The sequence below is a fragment of the Sycon ciliatum genome, chromosome 1 (genome assembly GCF_964019385.1).
Source record: "Sycon ciliatum chromosome 1, ocSycCili1.1, whole genome shotgun sequence".
Classification (NCBI taxonomy): domain Eukaryota; kingdom Metazoa; phylum Porifera; class Calcarea; order Leucosolenida; family Sycettidae; genus Sycon; species Sycon ciliatum.
The window spans coordinates 71,183,515-71,202,774 of record NC_088643.1 but is presented as its reverse complement, the minus strand read 5'-3'; the positions used below and the strand labels follow the sequence as shown (position 1 = coordinate 71,202,774).

Genomic DNA, 19,260 nt, shown 5'->3' with positions numbered 1-19,260 from the left:
AGTCAAATGCCCAGAATCAGCTGTTCAACATGTTCGTCAAAATAATGCAAAAGGTATCGTGATCAGTTTGAAGTTATTCACTGTTCAGAGTGAACAGGTGAAAGAAACCCTCAATCTCTCCGATCGATCAGCAACACCCACACCATGCCGGCTGGAACACTCGATGACTATGAAGTGCTGAACACCATCGGTAGTGGCTCGTATGGCACATGCAAGAAAATCAAGAGAGTGCGGGATGGCAAAGTAAGAAAGCGTCGTAGCTCGACAACTGAGTTTTTGTAATTCGTGAATACTTGGTGGGTAGAATACAACATGTACATGCACACCAGGTAACGTGTTTTGAGTTTCATGTTCCCATCGGTGGCTATGCGTGATTATTTTATAGATTCTTGTTTGGAAAGAGATTGCCTATGGCATCATGTCAGAGGATGAGCGTCGCATGTTGGTTTCTGAAGTCAATGTGCTGAGGGAACTTCGCCATGAGCACATTGTTCGCTATCACGATCGTGTTCAAGATAAAACCACCAGCACTTTGTTCATCGTCATGGAATATTGCGAAGGAGGTGATCTTGCCAAGCGAATCGATAGACGGAAGAAGCGCAGGTGAGTCGAGATTGTTTATCGCTGTCACCAGGTCTTAGTATGACACTGAGTGTGTGTTTTGACTTTGTATACTGCACTTACACTGACTACACTACACTTACATAATGATACTAGTATTACGTAAGTGTACTGTATGTGTACAATTCATTCGAGACAGTTCATGATTCATATTTTCATGTTTTAGTGTTAGCACAGCTCTAGCTCTGACTGTTCTGATTTTATGCAGGCAGGGAGGTTTTGACGAGCCCTTTGTCTGGAGAGTCCTCTACCAACTTGCATCTGCTCTCTCGCTATGCCACCACCGTAAGCAAGGCGGCTCCATCCTACACAGGGATATCAAGCCCGCCAATGTCTTCTTGGACGACAAGGAGAACATCAAGCTCGGTGACTTTGGCCTTGCACGTATTCTCGGCCATGACACAAGCATGGCAAAGACGTTTGTTGGCACTCCATACTACATGTCGCCCGTAAGTCGCCGCGGCATGCTTCTACTGTTGAGATGTATTGGCTAGCTACCTTTACTTACACCAGCCTCACTGCTGGTGGTGTCCTGTGATATTTCTGACTGTATCGTGCCCTCCCCCCGGCTACCCGTAATGCCTGTTTCGCAATGTGTTTTACTTTTCCGTGTTATATCTGATGAATTTGTAGTGCATGTACAGCCGTATGTCTTACAACCTGCCCCAAGTGAGTTATATTTGCAGTATGCCATTCACTGTGTTTTTGTCTTTCATTGCTTGTGAGTAACTAGCATGCTTTGGATCTGTGCTACTTTTGTGTTCTGTTCGTTTGGGTGCGGCACTCCAGGAACAAGTCTTACATGACCGCTACAACGACAAGTCTGATATGTGGTCACTTGGCTGCCTGGTCTATGAGCTCTGTTCACTCCGGTGAGTTGCTGCTCTGCTGCACACCGTATTTTCCGGCATGGTGTTGGCCGCATGGGGGTCTAAGCCGCACCCCCCCCCCCCCCTCCTCTTTTCGGGCCCAAAATTCGTATTTTTGTTGACATTCCGTATAAGCCGCACGCCTGGCTTTGAATTTTGGCAACCTAACTTGAAGGGTATCAGTACATACAAGACATTACCAATGGTTAAGAAGCAAGGCCGAATTTCTGGCAAAATTTGCCTAGTTTGTCCTTCATTCAGAACTGACAAGTATGAAAACTTTCCGAAAATTTCAAGAGCCTGAAGTGTGTCCTACTTCTAAGTACATGTATAAGTGCTGGCCGATTCTCATCCAGTGCATGTATTCGGACGATTTTTGAGTTTTTTTCTGCGTTTTAACTTAAAGTGCGGCTAGCACCCCGGGGAAATACGGTACCACCCTGTTATATCACTCCGCATCTATATGCGTTTTAAATCTTCTCCTTGGATACCTTTGTTCCATATAGTAGTCATTGATACACATACAAGAAAGGAGTCGAAGCTATTGATGTGACTCTGAGTTTCATGTGTCTAGGCGATCACCAAACAGCATACCTGCCGGTATTGATTTCATTATCTGTGCGCCGAGGGCTCATGGTACGATATTTCTTTTCTCTTCTCTTCTCCCCTCTCCACTTTCTTTGCCAGGCCTCCGTTCCAGGCGGCCAATCAGAAGCTTCTAGCATTGAAAATCCGTGAAGGTCGTTTCCAGCCCTTACCGAGCACGTACTCCTCTGACCTGCGTTCACTTGTGGAGCAGCTGCTCACGGTTGAGGTAAGGTGTTTTGCTTTTGAGTATTGTATGTCCTAGTAGTACGTTATGAAACAAGTTATATGCTTTCTCTTGATCAACCACAACCCACTGTGCATGTGCACCTGTTTAAGTCCTTGGCAAAGAATCTAGAGAATGTATCTGAACTATTAGTGACATCACAAGAACACTTACCATCCTGTTCTGCTATTGTGACCGTGTCCTCCTGCACCGTAGGCTCAGGAACGGCCTAACATTGATACGATACTGGCACATCCACAGCTGAAGAGGCAGCAGCAGATGCAACAACCTGCAGCTGATGTTCAACAGCCACCGCATCGACCAGCCATAAAGCGAAAGGCATCTGACCTTCAAGCCCCGGCAAAGGAGCCAGTCCGTGCCATGAGGTACGCAGGATACACCTTGAAGATACACTGTAACTGGGTTTTTTGCAAAGGTGTGGCTTGTTGTTGACTATGCACGCCCGCGTAGTCGTTGTGGCCAGGTTGAAATTGAAGAGAGGCGGCTGATTTTGTTTGTGCATAATTGTGCAAGTCTGCATCACTCAGCACATGCCTCGCGTCATAGTACCGTAGGCCATGTCACCATTTTTACTCAACTCTTCTCTTACTGTAACAATGAACTAGCAGGACAGGTGGGAGCAGTTTTTGGTTTGTCCGGCCATACCATAATAGCCTTTCATACTTTGTGCATGATATGGCAGGTGTACACGGCCTCCTCAGCAGCAAACACACGTTGATGGCCAAGCAGTTGGTCCGGCCACGGCCTGACCAGCTGCACCAGTTCCGCCGCCCCTGACTGGCATAGACGTCTTTACTCTTTTGTACCTAAATGAATGTACATAGGGATGTTGGTAAGTCAAATCATCATTCTACAGTTCAGTGGCGCTGTCAATTGGGGGGGGGGGGGGTGAGCACCATGTTGCTTTTGCTGCAATCCTGTACTCTGTATAAATTTCCTTTTGCTTTTGACATTCAGTTCTTCATGCATATGCCTTTTTCCTTGTATATCAGTTCGGAGGAACGACAAGCCGCACTGGACCAGCGTGAACTTGACTTGCAAGTGCGCGCTGCAGAGCTGAAAGGTAATACTTGGCCTAGGGTTTTGCGTGGCTCGCCGTGCAGTCAGAGTCGTGCTGTCCGCTAGTTGATTTGATGCTGAGGAAGAGAGGGGAGAGGAATACGAATTTCAATGGTATCTTCTGATTCACCAATCTTCACTTTTGCAATTCTGTTACTTGTACTTCCGCTGGCAGTAGGGTCACTGCCCAGACTAACACATTAAAAACCATTTCGTGATGTTCAAATTTCTTTATCTTCAGCGTGGGAAGCAAGGTTGAAGATTCAAGAAGCTGAAGCCGAAGATAAGCTAAGACGGTATGCCATGGTTTCTGTGTTCGCACTTGTACAGACTATTCGTATAAAGATTACCTGATGTTTCAATGAATAACCTTGGGAACCTTGGGGGTTACTTCAATGATTTCTGACAAGCCTCTTCAGAATGACCATGCAGTTCTTCATACCAAAATTCAGGAAATGGATTTCTGCCTAGTCTCTTTACCTAAAACTATGCAGCTTGCATTCGGAAAAACCCTTTCAATATCTACCTTTCCCGACGAGACCAACGATGGTTGTAAAAGCTGTTGTGAGGAATTATTAGTATCGAATTCTTTGCTGGTTCTTTGTTGAGAGAGTTTCTGAGAGTTATAAGAAGAGTGCGTTGGTCGGCTTTGAGAGCGCGGCCGGTGAGGAAGTTGACTTATTTAGTTTCATACCATAGCATCAGAATGACGTTTGCATTGCTCCGTACCTCGGTATAGAGACTGGCGTTTCACTTCTTGCCTGGACTGAGAACAACCTGTTGCACAATGTGTTTGCTGCTGTTGCTATGCAGAGCTGAAACAATTCTACGGCAGCAGCGGGCTGAGAGTCATGGTCAGCTTCAGGTCCTAAAGCCAAGAGCATCGCCACCAGTTGCACATGCACCAGCGTTTGGAGATGCTGGGTTTGACATCTTCGTCGACGAAGGTATCTATTATGCTTTGTCGCTCCCATGCGGCCTCTAGCTGTAGCCATATGTCAAGGGACACTTGTTGCAGGAGTACATAACCGGTCACATATAGCTGAACTCTCCTGGCCATGTGCCTCATCAAAGATCATATCGATTTAGGATTCATCGAATCCTGCAGCGTGTAGTATTACTGTGCATCCCTCTGATGTAACTCACTGTGTGGTAGGACGATGTAACTCTAATCCTGATCCAAGGTTGAAACAATAGTGGACCCTGTATGCGCTCGCTGAAGATAGTGCACTGTCAACTCTTACAGATGTAACAATTTTTAAAAGGTGCCGAATCTAGCGTTACAGCCGTGCTTCCTGCAATTTATGGACCGCTATATTTTTTCTTGGTTGGAATGATCTTTCTTTTGTCTGATCGAGTTGACTTTTTGTGACTGCGTGCGTTTGCTTCTTGCCGTGTCTGAGCAGATTGTCGTGAGGCACAGAATGCTGATCTCAAGAAGCCACGTCGGGCTCTCTCTGCCCTGGACCCAGGAAAAGCAGGAGGCCTGAAGGCAAAGGCAGCTCGTAATTTCCTTGTTCAGGGCAAGGAGAATGCATCGGCCCCGCCAGGTGCTGGCAAGTTTGCAGTGTTGGGTGGCCAGGAGAATGCTGGGGTGAGTTTAATACATCATGTACCACTATCGTAGCCAACTTTGTTCCCTGATGGGACACCATTTTAATTTACCCAGAGTAGTGATTGTCACAGGTGTAGTGTATGTACCAGACATGTATTCATCTAATTGCAAGTACTATTGATCCACCCTAAAACCACAACCGCTTAGGCATGAACTCTCTATAGCAATTCATTGTACTGCCACCCAACACCCAACGCATCCCGCACCCGGGATACAACTCCTATATCCTCTAGCACAATCATACCTCAACGCTTCTTATTGCTTTGCAACCGTAGAATAAACTTGTATGTAAACTCTACGTGTGAACCCACAGTCTCTTGGTTAGAGACACAACAACTGGCGACGAAGATGGCCGTTGCAATTGGAGCCATGGAACCATTTTCGGTTGGAACGACGGATTGGTCTACGTACTATGACCGCGTCGAGCAGTACTTCGCTGCCAACAATGTGGCCGAAGACAGGCAAGTAGCCACCTTCCTGACCCTGATTGGTGGCCTGACCTACAAACTGTTGGCTGACCTGGTCAGCCCGGACAAACCGAAGGACAAGACGCTGAAGGAGCTGTCCGACGCGCTGGCTGCGCATTGTGCTCCGAAGCCCTTGGTGATCGCGGAACGATACCGTTTCCACAAGCGGGATCAACGCCAAGGAGAGTCAGTAAATGCCTACCTCGCGGAGCTCCGACGGTTGGCACGATTCTGTGAGTTTGGCGATGTCCTGGATACCACGCTGCGGGATCGGTTCGTGTGTGGTATCAGGAGTCAAGCTCTCTGCAAAGTTCTGTTGGCAGAGAAGGACCTCACTCTGAAGACCGCCATCGAGAAAGCCAACAGCCTGGAGGTAGCTACTCGCGATGCATCCGAGCTCGCGGGCAGTGCCACTGCTGCTGGTGTACACGTTCTGGGCACATCGCAACATCGTCGTGCTGGCAGACCATCGTTCGGAGGTGCGAAGTCCGCGAACTCAGGTCAATCCCGTACGAGCTATTCAGCATGCTTCCGCTGTGGCTCGACGGCACACGGCGCAAGTGAATGTCCCTTCAAGGCATATGAATGCCGCCACTGCAGGAAGACTGGGCACCTCCGCAAGGTTTGCAAGAAGCGCCTCGCGGAAAGATCGACAGATTCAGCGAAACGCTCAAGTGGTAGCAGCGCCTGCCACAGCTTGGCTGTCGATGTCGCGGACGACGACGAGTTCAATTCACTTTCTCTTCTAGCCGCAGACGTCCTTCAAGCGCCAGCAGTCGCCACGGATGAAACGACACCCACGACCGTGCGGAAGGCACTTTGGATTGATGCTATCGTCAATGGCCAGTCGGTCCGCATGCAGGTCGACACTGGAGCTGCGGTGTCAATCATTCCGAGTGCGATTTATCGAAAGTCGCTGTCTGCCTCGCCTCTCACCGCGAGCAAGCTGAAGTTGCGTACGTACACCGGCGAGCCCGTGCATCCTCGCGGAACGTTCGTAGCACGCGTGGAATACTACCATCAATCCGCGGAGCTACCACTGCATGTGGTGGACACGCAGGGGCCAGCGCTCTGTGGCCGGGACCTGCTTGCCCACATCGCTCTCGACTGGCAGCGCTTGTTCCAGGTCGAGATGGCTGACGTCCCCTCCGCAACCGTGTCCCCTGGCCAGCAGCATCCAGGATCAGCAGGTACGCGTCTTGAGCAGCTCAAGGAGAAATTCTCCGATGTGTTCAGCGACGACTTTGGCAAGCTCAAGGACGCCAAGGCTCGTCTCCAGCTGAAGGACGATGCAAGCCCTCGCTTCCTTAAGGCGCGCCCATTGCCCTACGCCATGCGGCCAAAGGTGGAAGCTGAACTGGACAGGCTGGAAGGTCTGGGTATCGTGAGTAAGGTACAGTGGAGTGAGTGGGCGACACCTATTGTGCCTGTGATGAAGCCCAACGGCTCAGTTCGTCTCTGTGGAGATTTCAAAGCCACATTGAATCCACACCTGAAGGTGGACCAGCACCCGCTACCACGCGTGGAAGATGTCTTCGCCACCCTGGCTGGAGGCCAGCGATTCACCAAAATCGACCTAAAGCAGGCATACCTCCAAATGGAGATGGATGACGCATCCAAACCACTCCTCACACTCACGACGCACAAGGGCCTGTATCAGCTCAACCGACTCGGGTTCGGTGTTGCCTCTGCCCCAGCGCTCTGGCAACAGGCTATCGACCGCATCTTGCACGGCGTCCCAAGCCAGGCCTGCCTACTGGACGACATTATTGTCACCGGCCGCAACGACGATGACCACCTTGACAATGTGGAAAGCATCCTGAGTCGTCTGTCGGACCACGGCCTGAGAGTCAACCCGGCCAAGTGCACGTTCTTTGCAGACCAAGTCGAGTACTGTGGACACATTGTCAGTCGCCACGGCTTGCGCAAGACTGATGGCAAGGTCAAGGCTATCAACGAAGCCCCAGCACCGCAGAACGTATCCCAGCTACGGAGCTTCTTGGGCATGGTGTGCTACTACCAGCGCTTCCTCAAAGACTGCTCCACGACCCTGCATCCACTCAACAACCTGCTCCGGAAGGGTCAGTCCTGGCACTGGACAGCTGAATGCGCGGCTGCGTTCAAGGCTATCAAGGCAGCCATCGCCTCGGATCAGGTCCTCATGCACTTTGATGCCGACCTACCCGTGCAGTTGGCAACCGACGCATCGCCATATGGCCTGGGGGCGGTGCTCTCGCACATCATGCCGGATGGTACGGAAAGGCCGATTGCCTTCGTGTCACGGTCCCTGACAGACACCGAGAAGCGGTACGCCCAGATCGATAAGGAGGCGCTCTCTATTGTCTGGGGCGTCCGCAAATTCCACACGTACCTGTTTGGCCGACCGTTCGTCCTGCTGACGGACCATGAGCCGCTGACAGCCATCTTCAGTCCTAGCAAGGGATTGCCAGCCATGACGACGGCCCGCCTACAGCGGTATGCTATCTTCCTAGCAAGCATGAATTATGAGATCAAGTACCGCAAATCAGCCGATCATGCAAACGCTGACGGCCTGTCACGCCTACCGTTGCCACACTCACCACAGGATGAGAGCCTAGACTGGGCAGACGTGGTCAACATGGCCCAGATCGACCCGCTTCCAGTCACGGCAGCTGAAATAGCGCGTCACACAAACCGTGACCCAGTTCTCGCCAAGGTCCTAACCAGTGTCAGCACCGGACGGGCCCTGTCAACAACCGACGGTGACATGCAACCGTTTGTACGACGCAAAGATGAGCTGGGCCTACACCAAGGGTGTGTCATGTGGGGAATCCGTGTCGTCATTCCTTCCCCACTGCGCCACCGAGTACTGGAGGAGCTGCACAGTGGCCATCCTGGGCTGGTTCGGATGAAAGCACTAGCCCGCAGCTTTGTATGGTGGCCAGGCATCGACACAGACATCGAGCAGACCGGCAAGGCCTGCCTTGGCTGTCAGGCACACCAGGCGGCGCCACCGAAGTCACCGCTACATCCCTGATCACAGTTTGTGCTTTCCGACTGCTCATTCGCCAGCTAGTGTTCCGACACCACCCAGTGTCCAAGCCGCTGCTACTCCAACACCTCCGCCTGCGCAAGCACCAGTAGCTGCAACTACGGCAACGCAGCAGGTCCAGTCGCCGCTGGCACAAGATACGACTGAACCCCGCCGTAACCCGCCGAGAGCCCGAGTCCTGCCGGCTCGCCTGAGAGACTGAATTGCTTCTTGCTTACACAATTGCTGTCCCGTGCTCTCAGCTCATCCGCTTCTTCTTCTTGTGCATTAAATGTTATGCCGTATAGGAATACCTCGTAGCTCAACATGTACCATAACATTTAGGGGAGGAATGTAGTGTATGTACCAGACATGTATTCATCTAATTGCAAGTACTATTGATCCACCCTAAAACCACAACCGCTTAGGCATGAACTCTCTATAGCAATTCATTGTACTGCCACCCAACACCCAACGCATCCCGCACCCGGGATACAACTCCTATATCCTCTAGCACAATCATACCTCAACGCTTCTTATTGCTTTGCAACCGTAGAATAAACTTGTATGTAAACTCTACGTGTGAACCCACAGTCTCTTGGTTAGAGACACAACAGGTAATATTATATTATTCCCGTAGCTATGCAAAAGACGTTACTTCAGTAACGTCTGGCGCTAGCCAGGGTCCACACAGCTTTAATTCCATGTTTGTTTGTGCCATCTGCATGCCTGGCGCTATCCCGTACCGTACCATGAAAGACAGCTGGCCACAATATTCAAATAGGACTGTCAAATGCAAGATCATAACGTGAAGCAACTTGGAAATATATACTAGTATGCGAAGTGTATCGGGGGAATGCATGCAGGGCAATAGTGCGGGTTCGAATCCCAGGTTATGTCGTTAAAAAAATAGGAGGAATGAAAAATTTATAACATCCCTATGCTTTTTTGCCTAGGTCATCAAGGTGGTAGATGGTGTCGTATTACCCTCGAATGCAAAGAGAAAGTTTATTTCTTTCGCTCAGGGCTCTACGCTATGCTTTTTTGCCTAGCTCATCATGCATGTTATTCGAACAGATGGAAACTTTTTGCAATACAATGATGAAGCCGATCAGTTCGTTGTGCATGTGGTATGGTTGGGCATTGTAGCCGTAATGGTCGACGTAAAAACACTATAAGACCGCAACGAAATTGGGGCCAAAGAGAAAGTTCCATCAGTTCTAAGGGTGCGTTCTTAAATTCTCCAGCTTCTAGAAGAAGAAGAAAAGAGAAGTCGAAGAAACTGGGATTCTTCAAGAACGGGTCTCGAAGAATTCGGAGATATTTTGCAGATGTCAAGCAAAATGGAGCGCCAAAGGGACCGTGATCTTGAGTGCCACGAAAATAGTATGCGCTGTGCGTATGCGAAAAGGGAAATGCGTACACTCATGATCAACACGTGGCTTTTAGCCTAGTTCGCATGCGCTGATCCGAAACCGCGGGAATCTCCGAGTTTCAACCACCTCTGAAGCTTGGAGAGCTTCGAGAGCTTTGGAGAGCCTCCTAAAAGTCGGAGAGGATATAAGAACAGCTCTCGAACTTTTCGGAGAGTCTCCAACTTTTCCGAGAGGATTTAAGAACGCACCCTAATAACATGCATGATGAGCTAGGCAAAAAAAGCATAGCGTAGGGCTCTGAGCTTCCAAGCTCTCTCGTATGTGCACTCTTGCCTTTGCATTCCTCTTCAATCTTGTTGATTGATCTCAGTGAACAGAACGCCTATGCTGCACAGCCCTCTGTAGAATGAGCAGAAGTGTTGCCGAAAACATTTTGAAGACACTTTACAAATGGTTTTGTTTTTAGTAACTTTTTACCTTTGTCTTTTTTGTCTTCTTTCAGCTTCAGGCGAAACATAAACAGCCGCAGGGTCTTGTTGAAAGGCAGCGGAAGCCACTTGCATTCCGCTGATAACCTCCTATTTCCACGTGCCGAGAACTCTCTGCGTGATATTGGCTTCCTCAGCCATTGGAGTTACTTGCCCTGGTAATTCACTTATGTGCAAAGCTAATTCCGGGCCCGACCGGTCTGAATGTGGCTTCTAACAATCACACTGATTTTTCATATTCTACCTATTACTCGAATAGTCCATTTGTGTACACTGTCAATATAACTACTTGATATATCAACAACACTGGATTTGATCCTAACGATCCTGTAACACTTGCTGGTCTCCTACCTTATTTCCTTCTTGTATTTTTGTTTTTGTTTTTATAAATTTTTTTAAACTATCCAGTGACTCCAACCATTAGGTTTTTAAACATCTGAATTCGATTTTGCTAGTGTTTTTATGCTGGGGTTGTCTGTTTTTGATTCTGTATCTTGGTCGACCCACTTATTTTCTCTTCTCTCGGCACTGTTTTGTTGTAGCATGTCGCATGTGTCAGTGTGCTATGTTCAAGTTGCATTGCTGCCCATGTCTCAACTATTCTCTCCTAGTTGCACCACATCCTTGCTTCCTCTCCTTTACTTTAAAGGTATATTTGAAAAGAAACTTCGACTGAAACCGTGGCAGTCGAGCTTGTGAGTGTGTGCGGTGGTGTGTGCGCTCGGGTTGTTGCTTGCAAGATACTACTCAGTAACTGCTCCCTGCTTGTTTGTGGTTGTTGGGGACCAGGTGCAGCCGACTCTTCTTCGGGCGTCTGTGCAAAATATCCTTGAGTGACTTTCAAAGCAGTAGAAGATCTATGTTCCCAGACTACTAGTACCATCTGATATTGTATGGTCTGTCGAGTTCTGCAATCACTCAGCAGTTTCAAGAGAGGGCCTGGACCCTGCTACTGTAGGCTACACGTAGGCGACGGGGATTGCTCTGTACAATAGCCGAACCTGATGGTCATTTGTATGCCTACAAACAAGAAGAAGTCCACGGACCATGGAGTCAACTTCTACTCACTTTGTTCAATCAATCAACATGAAATTGAAAATCGTATCTCTCACCAGGGAGTCGTCAATTACCACGACTCCCTGGCTCTCACAAACTACTTGTATCGAGTCTCTCACATGCACATGCTATGATCGATGCATGCTCAGCTATTTTGACGTTTGTGCAGTGTGTGCGAACATGGCCTGCCAAAAATACCTCTGTACGGTTGACGTCATGCCGCCCCCATATGCGCATATGCCGCTGATTTTCATTTTTTCAAAATATTTGTAGGTGTTTGAACAATCCCTTCACCAGTCCTACCTATTCACTGACGAAGAGAACTGAGAATCTACAATAATATAGTGCTCTTTCTTCCATGAGCGATGATAATAGTTACTCGTTTCGGCTCCGGGCATAGGAGATGCTGTGCGGGAGGTTTCTGTTGACGGACTTAAGCTGCCCTGATTGGTGCCTCCGTCCGAGATGGCGCCTGGAGAGGCAGCACCCAATTTTCAGGAAATAAAATACTCTGACATAGAATTTAGAAGTGTACGTATCCTGAACGTTCATTACCACGATTGAAGCACTGCTGGCTTACGAGAAACTTTGTTATTTCGCGTCGCTATTCAGGTTGTGAACTCGGGAACATTTGGCGTCGTGAAGGAGGCGATATGGAGTGGCAAACGTGTTGCTGTCAAAACTATGGAGTCAGAGGAGGAGAAGAAAGCGTTTCGTAATGAAGTAAGCTGTTGAATGCAGCATACCATCCACCGACTCTGACAAATACTTCTTTTCGGGACAAGCTACTATTTTTCTGCCACTAAACACAACCTGATATCTTTCTTTAGCCCTAATGAAGCTCAGTTACGATATGGTACAAGCATAGCAAAATAAATAAAAAACAAAAAAGCACTACGTTTAATTCAGGACGTCGTCAGTAGAAACGGCTATACACTCAAACGCCTCTTATCCGGACGCCTCAGATACGGGCACGTCTCTCTACCGGGCACCTTCAGCTTGAGGGCCTATAGCACAAATGAGTCGAATTTGGGGTTTTTGAACTTTCTTCCGTGTGTGGAAGTGCTTATGTTTCACTGCCAACCTATGTAATCCACACATTTTTATCAATGGGTTCCTTTTGTATCCTCAACATGTGCAATACGTGCCAAATAAACTTCTTCAAAAAATGATATCATACATGGTAGGTGAGTTATCCTGAGACACGGGCAAATCTGAGATGCGGGCAGTGCCCGGTCCCAAGGTGCCCGGATAAGAGACGTTCGAGTGTACTAGTTCATGATATCCACGTAATAAGCCTTTTGCGCGTTGTGCAGATGCATGAAATCCCGTAGAATCCCGTAGAACCTAATGGGTGTTGAATGTGCAGGACCCTATTGTGTTTTCTGCTATTTCCACTAAGAAATGGGCCCTGAAGACATTTCAAACGAAAACCTTTTCTGACAAGAATCTAGTTAGTCATTAGTTCTAACCAAAGTGAAGAAGCTGGAAAAGGGATTGTTTTGCCATTAATTATGAGGCTAAAATTGGTCAAATGCGCATGCATAGCATACAATTATTATTATTATTATTATTTTTTATCAATGAACACCCAACCGGGTCTGTACACACCTACGCCCTAGTACTGAACTTCGTACATCTGTGCAACGCACAAAAGGTCTATATCATGCTTTCGCAGGCTATCAGGAGTCCATAGCCCACGGGTGTGCTTCAGAAGTAACTTGAACCTCTGATCAGCCGGTGAGGGGTGCTCTGTACGGCATACCTTCATCATGTAGTGAAATTACTGCTCTGCTGACTGGACTTGATCTTTTCTACTACCGTAGTGACGCACATAAAGGCACATGCGCTTATGAGTGAGTTTTTGCATGATTTGCAATTTTTGCGGGCCGTTTTGTCTCACACATAGGCGCATTCGCTTGAGTTGCTAGTGCACCGGTGCCTTGTATAATTATTAGGGCTCAAACGGTTAGTCCGATTAACCGGTTGCAGACCGGTTACGAAGAATTAACGGTTAACCGATAAAGATAACGGTTACGCAGTAACTTTTCAGTCAATTTTTCAAGTATCAGGTCGTTGAAAAGTATGCACTTTCGCAGGCTGTCGCACGCGCACGCAATTTCTGGGCTGTCAACTCGGTCATATCTGGTCTCTTGGTGTGAGAGTATGTATGAATGAGCATGCAAGAGAATGTACATGGGTGCGTTGTACTGAATAGGGTACATTTTTTGAATGAGTATACAATGTAGTCAAATATACGGTTAAAAAAGAGTCCGCCGGATTGCCGTGGCTTATAGGTTATAACCGTTAAACCGACCGTTAGCTTAGCAGTTAACCGTTAGGGGTAAAACCGTGACCGTTTGAGCCCTAAGGGGCCGTCCGGGGTTACCGATTGTTTTTACAAAACGAAAAGTTTTAGTATTTTTCAGCCCCCACCCACCCACCCACCTTTTCTGCAGATAAAACGAATTCCAATAAAATATTGATGTCAATTTTCGACATCCAGAAGTAACTGGGCATTCTCAATCAGCATTCAATAATTATTTTCAAAACGAAACACCATCAAACCCACCCACCCACAAACGAAAACATTTCGTTTTGAAAATATTATTGGTAACCTCGGACAGCCCCTAATAATTATGCAAATAGTGCGATACCGCATGGCACATTAAACTATGTGAACATGGTGTTTTTGTGGTGTCCGTGTGTCGCGGATGGAATTGCATTTAGGTTCACAATATAAGCCCATGCGCTTATTTGTGAGGGCGCGCTTATGCCCGGAAATAGGCACATGCGCATGCACATGGAAGTTAGTTATCAACCATCTTGAAAAGCTCCTTTTGGCCAAAGGGCTAGCTTACATCATTCTCATTTCCCGATGCGACTGGTATTCAGCAATGTGTTCTTTGAAGCATGAGCTTACTGTATATCTGTACCTATTGTCAGCAAGCTGAAGAATGTCAACTTGTCAAGCCAGGCCCGTACTGTACCCATAGTCATTCAGTGTCTTGTCTACTGCCATAGGTTGTCAGGGCATACACTCCAGTCACATCGCTGTTGTATAAAGACATGTGACTGACACATTGCACGTTGACTTTCGTGCACCTGGTGTTTTTTCATGGTTTTTTTTCTTTCTAAATATTGCTGCCGTTTCTATGGGGCTCTCCTGTATTTCCTGTGCCTCATCATCTATATTTGTACTGGGTCTGTATCTGTAGCTGAAGCAGCTTTCCCGAATTCATCATACAAACATCGTTATGCTGTTTGGAGCAGTTAACGACGGCAGTAAGGTGTGTGCTTTGGTTAAACTTGATACCTGTGTTTCCTTCACAACATTACTCCTTGGTTGTTAGGGGGCAAACAACATCTCTGTGCTCTCTCTCTCTCTCTCCCTCTCTCCCTCTCTCTCTCTCTCTCTCTCTCTCTCTCTCTCTCTCTCTCTCTCTCTCTCTCTCTCTCTTCTCCTATCTCTCTCTCTCTCTCTCTCTCTCTCTCTCTCTCTCTCTCTCTCTCTCTCTCTCTCTCTCTCTCTTTCTCTCTGTTGTTTACATACAAGAGCTCACTTTCTTGACATGGAATACAAGCAGTGTATGCAACTTGAAACCTACGTAGTTACATGTGTGTGGCCAACACAATACACAGTCAAGCAACTGAACCGTCTTGCGACAAACCTGACCACACACAGGCAGCACATATTATCTCGATAGTCTGCATTCCGCCGTGCGACCATGGCTGCTGCTGTGTTGTCTTGTCCAGACATGCCTGGTGATGGAATTCGCGGATGGTGGCTCGCTCTACGATGGTAAGGTTGTAGCAGAAGTAGGTCAAGTAAAGCACCCCCCCCCCCCCCATCCCCCCCTCCTCTTGCTGCCTATGTGGACATTCTAAAACCCTGAATGCCCATTCAAGGTTGTTGTTAATGAAAATGTTTGCAAAGTATGGGAATCACCTTGCCCCACCCAGCTGACTCCGAACTGAGAAGAGGGTTGGACCTGGCATGGTTCGGCTAGTAGTTCGGTGAATTTAACTAACGCTGTTACTAAATTAATTTGACGAGCATCTCCTCCAGTGCAGGAGAAGAAACAATCACGTCTTTCGATTCAGATATGGATACGTGCATATTCAGTATTGGTGTGAATGCTTTACCCCATTTTGATGCCCTTCATTTGGCTCTTTGGTAGATTTTATTTGTGTGTGTGTGTGTGTGTGTGTGTGTGTGTGTGTGTGTGTGTGTGTGTATGCGTGTGTGCTTGTGTATGCGTGTGTGTGTGTGTGTCTACATGTATGTGCACATGTCTGTATTCTTTTGGATAGTATTGCACAACGAGAGCCACCAGATTCGGTACACCACGGCGCATGCTCTCAGCTGGATGTTGCAGTGTGCCAGGGGTGTTGAGTACCTCCACGGCATCAAACTTGTGCACCGAGATCTAAAATCTCCCAAGTGAGTCTTCGTTGTCTTCTTGAATGATTTTCGTTCTGGTATTTCCGCGCAGTGCTCTATGTATGCAACTACATGTGGCTCATGCACGTGCACTGAGTTGTTCACACATTGCGTGTAAACTTGCTTGTGGCCTAGAGTTTTGAAGTGTTGTCCTAGTGTGCTTTTCCTCCTATGACTTCTATACGCTACAGTACCCCTCTCCCCAAAACAAGAGAATTGGTGGTCTTGACATGACTAGAGCCTTACTTAGAGACTTGCCGGAAAGCCGTAGGAACACGTCTGCGTATCCATTTTAGATTGCAGTGAAAGCATGTACTTTGCTGTGACGTTTAATTTCCTGCTTCAGGAGATTTGTGGTTTTGTCTCCGTACCAATGGCTCTGCCATTCTCCGCAATGTCTGTATGTGTGTGTGCGTGCGTGTGTGCACGTGTGTGTGTGTGTGTGTGTGTGTGTGTGTGTGTTGTCCCGCTCAGCCTGCTTCTGGTGCACCCGGGCACCGTTCTGAAGATCTGTGACTTTGGCACGGCGTGTGAAGCACGCACACACATGACCAACTGCACTGGAAGCGCTGCCTGGATGGCCCCGGAAGTGTTTGAAGACACTCTGTACAGTGAAAAGTGTGATGTATACAGGTAAGATCGGCCATTGTCTTCTGAATTTCTTTGTATGCTTTGCATGTGTTCACGCTGCCAGAGCAACACATAAGGTTGGAGGGGCTCATGGTATCGGCATATTTTAATTATACTTCGAAGTTGTTCCCCTTATACATGTACATGTATGTGCATGTGTATGTGGCTTGCATGCATATGTGTGTGGGAGTGTGGGTTCCAACAACTGGTCCTTGAATTGAAATCCGCTATTGATTATTGATGTGATTGTGTACGTTGTGCCATTCCTGTCTGGCTTTGACTATTCTCTTTGTGTAGTTTCGGCATCATTCTTTGGGAGGTTTTGTCTGGGCAGAAACCGTTTGATGACATCAAGAAAGGAGCATTTGCCATCATGTGGGCTGTGCACACAGGTATGGCGCAGTGTTCTTTTGAGTAGTAAGTGGTCTTGTTGCTTTCTTGGACCCATGGCGTTGCAGGACGACCCCATCTCTGCAGGCTGTCCAGTCTCCTTTCTTCATGGTTTGGTTGCCTTTGCTGGTGTAGTCAGGTTGTGAGTTTGTGTACAGAATCAACCTTCCTGTACTTCACGTAGTTGTTTTTACTTTCTCGGTGGAATGTAACCACCATGTGTTGCTACTAGTAACTTGTGCAAGCAAAGTGTGCCAAACAGTCTCTGTTGCAGAACTAATCTCAGATAAGGCCACCTAGAATTAATTCGTTGTTTCGGGTCACTTCACTCATCCGTACCAGGGGCGGTCGGTCGGGTTTATTTTATATTTTATTTTATTTTTTATTTTGGTTACGTCCATGTGCATACATCATTACATGTACATCGAATAGCTTTTGTCAGTCCATCTAGCCAGTCGATCAAATCTGACTGTAGTGTAGACAATCCAGCGCAGTCATTATCCCATCAGATCCAGGTCCCCTCCTGGACCAGATCTTGGCCTCGCTGGCAAACGAGTCTGATGAGCAGCTCTCACCTTGAAAACTTCTGTAAATAGCGACAAGGTGGCGGAGCTGATTCTGTTTCAGGACCGATTGCGGATCGGAGATAGAAGACAACGTCGTCACCAAGCACTGCATCCTGTCATTTGGCTAGCCATGGCTGCTTCTGAGGTCGATATCTGGACTGCTACTATTAGGGTCGCGTGTGTACATAGTCTAGTCTGTACATTTGCATGCACAATAAAAAAAAACATTGTGCGGTCGGGTGAAAAAAGACGGTCGGTCGGGTGACCCGAAACAACGAATTAATTCTGGATGGCCTAATGAGCCGAAATTAAGTCGTTGAATGTTTCAGTACTCTGTCGGTTTGGTGCCTAGTTGTTGCACTTTCCAGTCCCAGTGGTGGACAGCTGCTCATGACTTGTATCCATGTGCCCCTAAGGCTCTGTTGCCCGTACCAATTTCCCCTTGGTCACTGCTCTATCCTTCACCGATGCATTGTTTCCTTTGCTGCCATGTACTGCTTCTCTAGGCAATCGACCCAAGCTAATTTACAGCATTCCGAAAATCTTGCTAACCATGATCACAAGGTGAGTGTGGTATTGTCGAGTGCTAGACGACCTGTAACCAGTAGAAACGTTGGAAAAAACATGGTATGCTTCTTGTATCTTCATCACTACTAATGTGGAGCAGATTGAGATTATGCTGGGCCCATGTACCTTTGCTAGTAGAACCAGACCAGTGTGTGTGCGTGCGCGCGCGCGTGTGTGTGTCTGTGTGTCTGTCTGTGTGTCTATGTCTGTGTCTGTGTGTGCGCCTGTGTGTGCGTTTGTCTGTGTCTGTGCGCACGCGCGCACGTGTCTGTGTGTGCACCTTTGCCAGTACATGTACAAGTAGAACCAGACCAGTGTGTGTGAACTTCGAAGTAGAAAAAAATTTCTAGATAGCCAGTGGCACTGCCCTTCATAACAGTTAAGCCAGCAGCATGTGCAGTTGTAGTCTTGCCAACGCTATGTACTACCTTCCATTCTTTTAGTATTGCATCTGCAGTATTGGTATTCGTTGCCTAATGTGTGGCATATTATGCTATGATCTAGACGAGCACGTACTGCCGGCAGCCCGATACTGCGATAGACTGCATCCACCATGCAAGGCTTTCCCAGTGCTGGGCTGGTGCCTGTGCTTTTGGCGCTACTTGTGACCGTCTAAATCTGTTTCTCTGTCCTGTAGATGTTGGGATCAGGATCCGACTGTAAGGCCGTCCTTCTCCGCGTTGAGCAAGCAGTTAGAGTATCTCATCAAGGTTAGTAGAAGGCTTGCAGGAAACTGCAATCTTTTCTTACAATAACACATGGTCCCAGCTGGTCAGGCGGCTATTTTGAATATTTGAAGCAGTCGGCACTCCAGCATCGGACTCTACAAAACTAGAGAAAACAACATGGCTAATTACTAGCATGTTATTGTAATGCTGCGTTGATCTCGCGTGCAGAAGCGTGAGTTTCGTACTCAAGTACATGCAGCCATGGCGCACATGTGCTTGTGGGCTTCGGTTCAGACAATTCACTTTGAGACTTGCACTGTGGCTGGCTTTACGAACTATTTTATATCATCTGACTGCGGACTAATTTATTTGTGTTCATGTGTGACCTGTGTGGCACGCTGCTGCTGTGTGGAATGCCATTGGGCGTGCTTTTTGAAAGGCATTCACCTCCAGGAGAACTGAACGCAAGTGTTGCAAAACTCATAACTGCGTACCGAAATCACAGAAATTAAAGTTACACCACGAATAACGTGTTATACAATAACATGTCAGTAACTTTACTCATTTGAACTGGATGCGCAAGGCATTTTCTGCTTGATGTG

General features: G+C 47.7%; 2 protein-coding genes across 3 annotated transcripts in view; both read left to right on the top strand.

Annotated features, from left to right (window-relative positions):
* The first annotated feature begins 60 nt into the window (after window positions 1-60).
* On the top strand, window positions 61-11,015 carry LOC135805246 (serine/threonine-protein kinase Nek2-like). Its single transcript, XM_065319259.1, has 11 exons — window positions 61-243; window positions 386-603; window positions 830-1,070; window positions 1,411-1,493; window positions 2,178-2,304; window positions 2,518-2,687; window positions 3,315-3,385; window positions 3,623-3,677; window positions 4,195-4,328; window positions 4,788-4,975; window positions 10,352-11,015. The coding sequence occupies exons 1-11, from the start codon at window positions 145-147 to the stop codon at window positions 10,418-10,420; spliced, it is 1,455 nt and encodes a 484-aa protein (XP_065175331.1). The 5' UTR covers window positions 61-144; the 3' UTR covers window positions 10,421-11,015.
* A 664-nt stretch (window positions 11,016-11,679) lies between these two features.
* Window positions 11,680-19,260, top strand: part of LOC135805245 (mitogen-activated protein kinase kinase kinase 7-like) — a 22,578-nt gene continuing 14,997 nt past the window's right edge. For both annotated transcript variants that reach the window (XM_065319258.1, XM_065319257.1), the window contains exons 1-9: window positions 11,680-11,924; window positions 12,006-12,116; window positions 14,612-14,683; window positions 15,150-15,195; window positions 15,708-15,837; window positions 16,312-16,470; window positions 16,765-16,859; window positions 17,930-17,987; window positions 18,628-18,700. In XM_065319258.1, coding sequence (XP_065175330.1) covers window positions 11,859-11,924; window positions 12,006-12,116; window positions 14,612-14,683; window positions 15,150-15,195; window positions 15,708-15,837; window positions 16,312-16,470; window positions 16,765-16,859; window positions 17,930-17,987; window positions 18,628-18,700 — 810 coding nt within the window. In that variant the 5' untranslated portion in view covers window positions 11,680-11,858. The remainder of the gene's footprint in view (window positions 11,925-12,005; window positions 12,117-14,611; window positions 14,684-15,149; window positions 15,196-15,707; window positions 15,838-16,311; window positions 16,471-16,764; window positions 16,860-17,929; window positions 17,988-18,627; window positions 18,701-19,260) is intronic.

What these genes read in the sequence shown, in the direction of transcription:
- LOC135805246 (XM_065319259.1), top strand. Translation starts at nt 145, where the DNA reads ATGCCGGCTGGAACACTCGATGACTATGAAGTGCTGAACACCATCGGT. An exon ending in GATAGACGGAAGAAGCGCAG is followed by an intron (nt 604 to 829) that starts GTGAGTCGAGAT and finishes GATTTTATGCAG; the next exon opens with GCAGGGAGGTTTTGACGAGC. An exon ending in AGCAGCTGCTCACGGTTGAG is followed by an intron (nt 2,305 to 2,517) that starts GTAAGGTGTTTT and finishes CCTGCACCGTAG; the next exon opens with GCTCAGGAACGGCCTAACAT.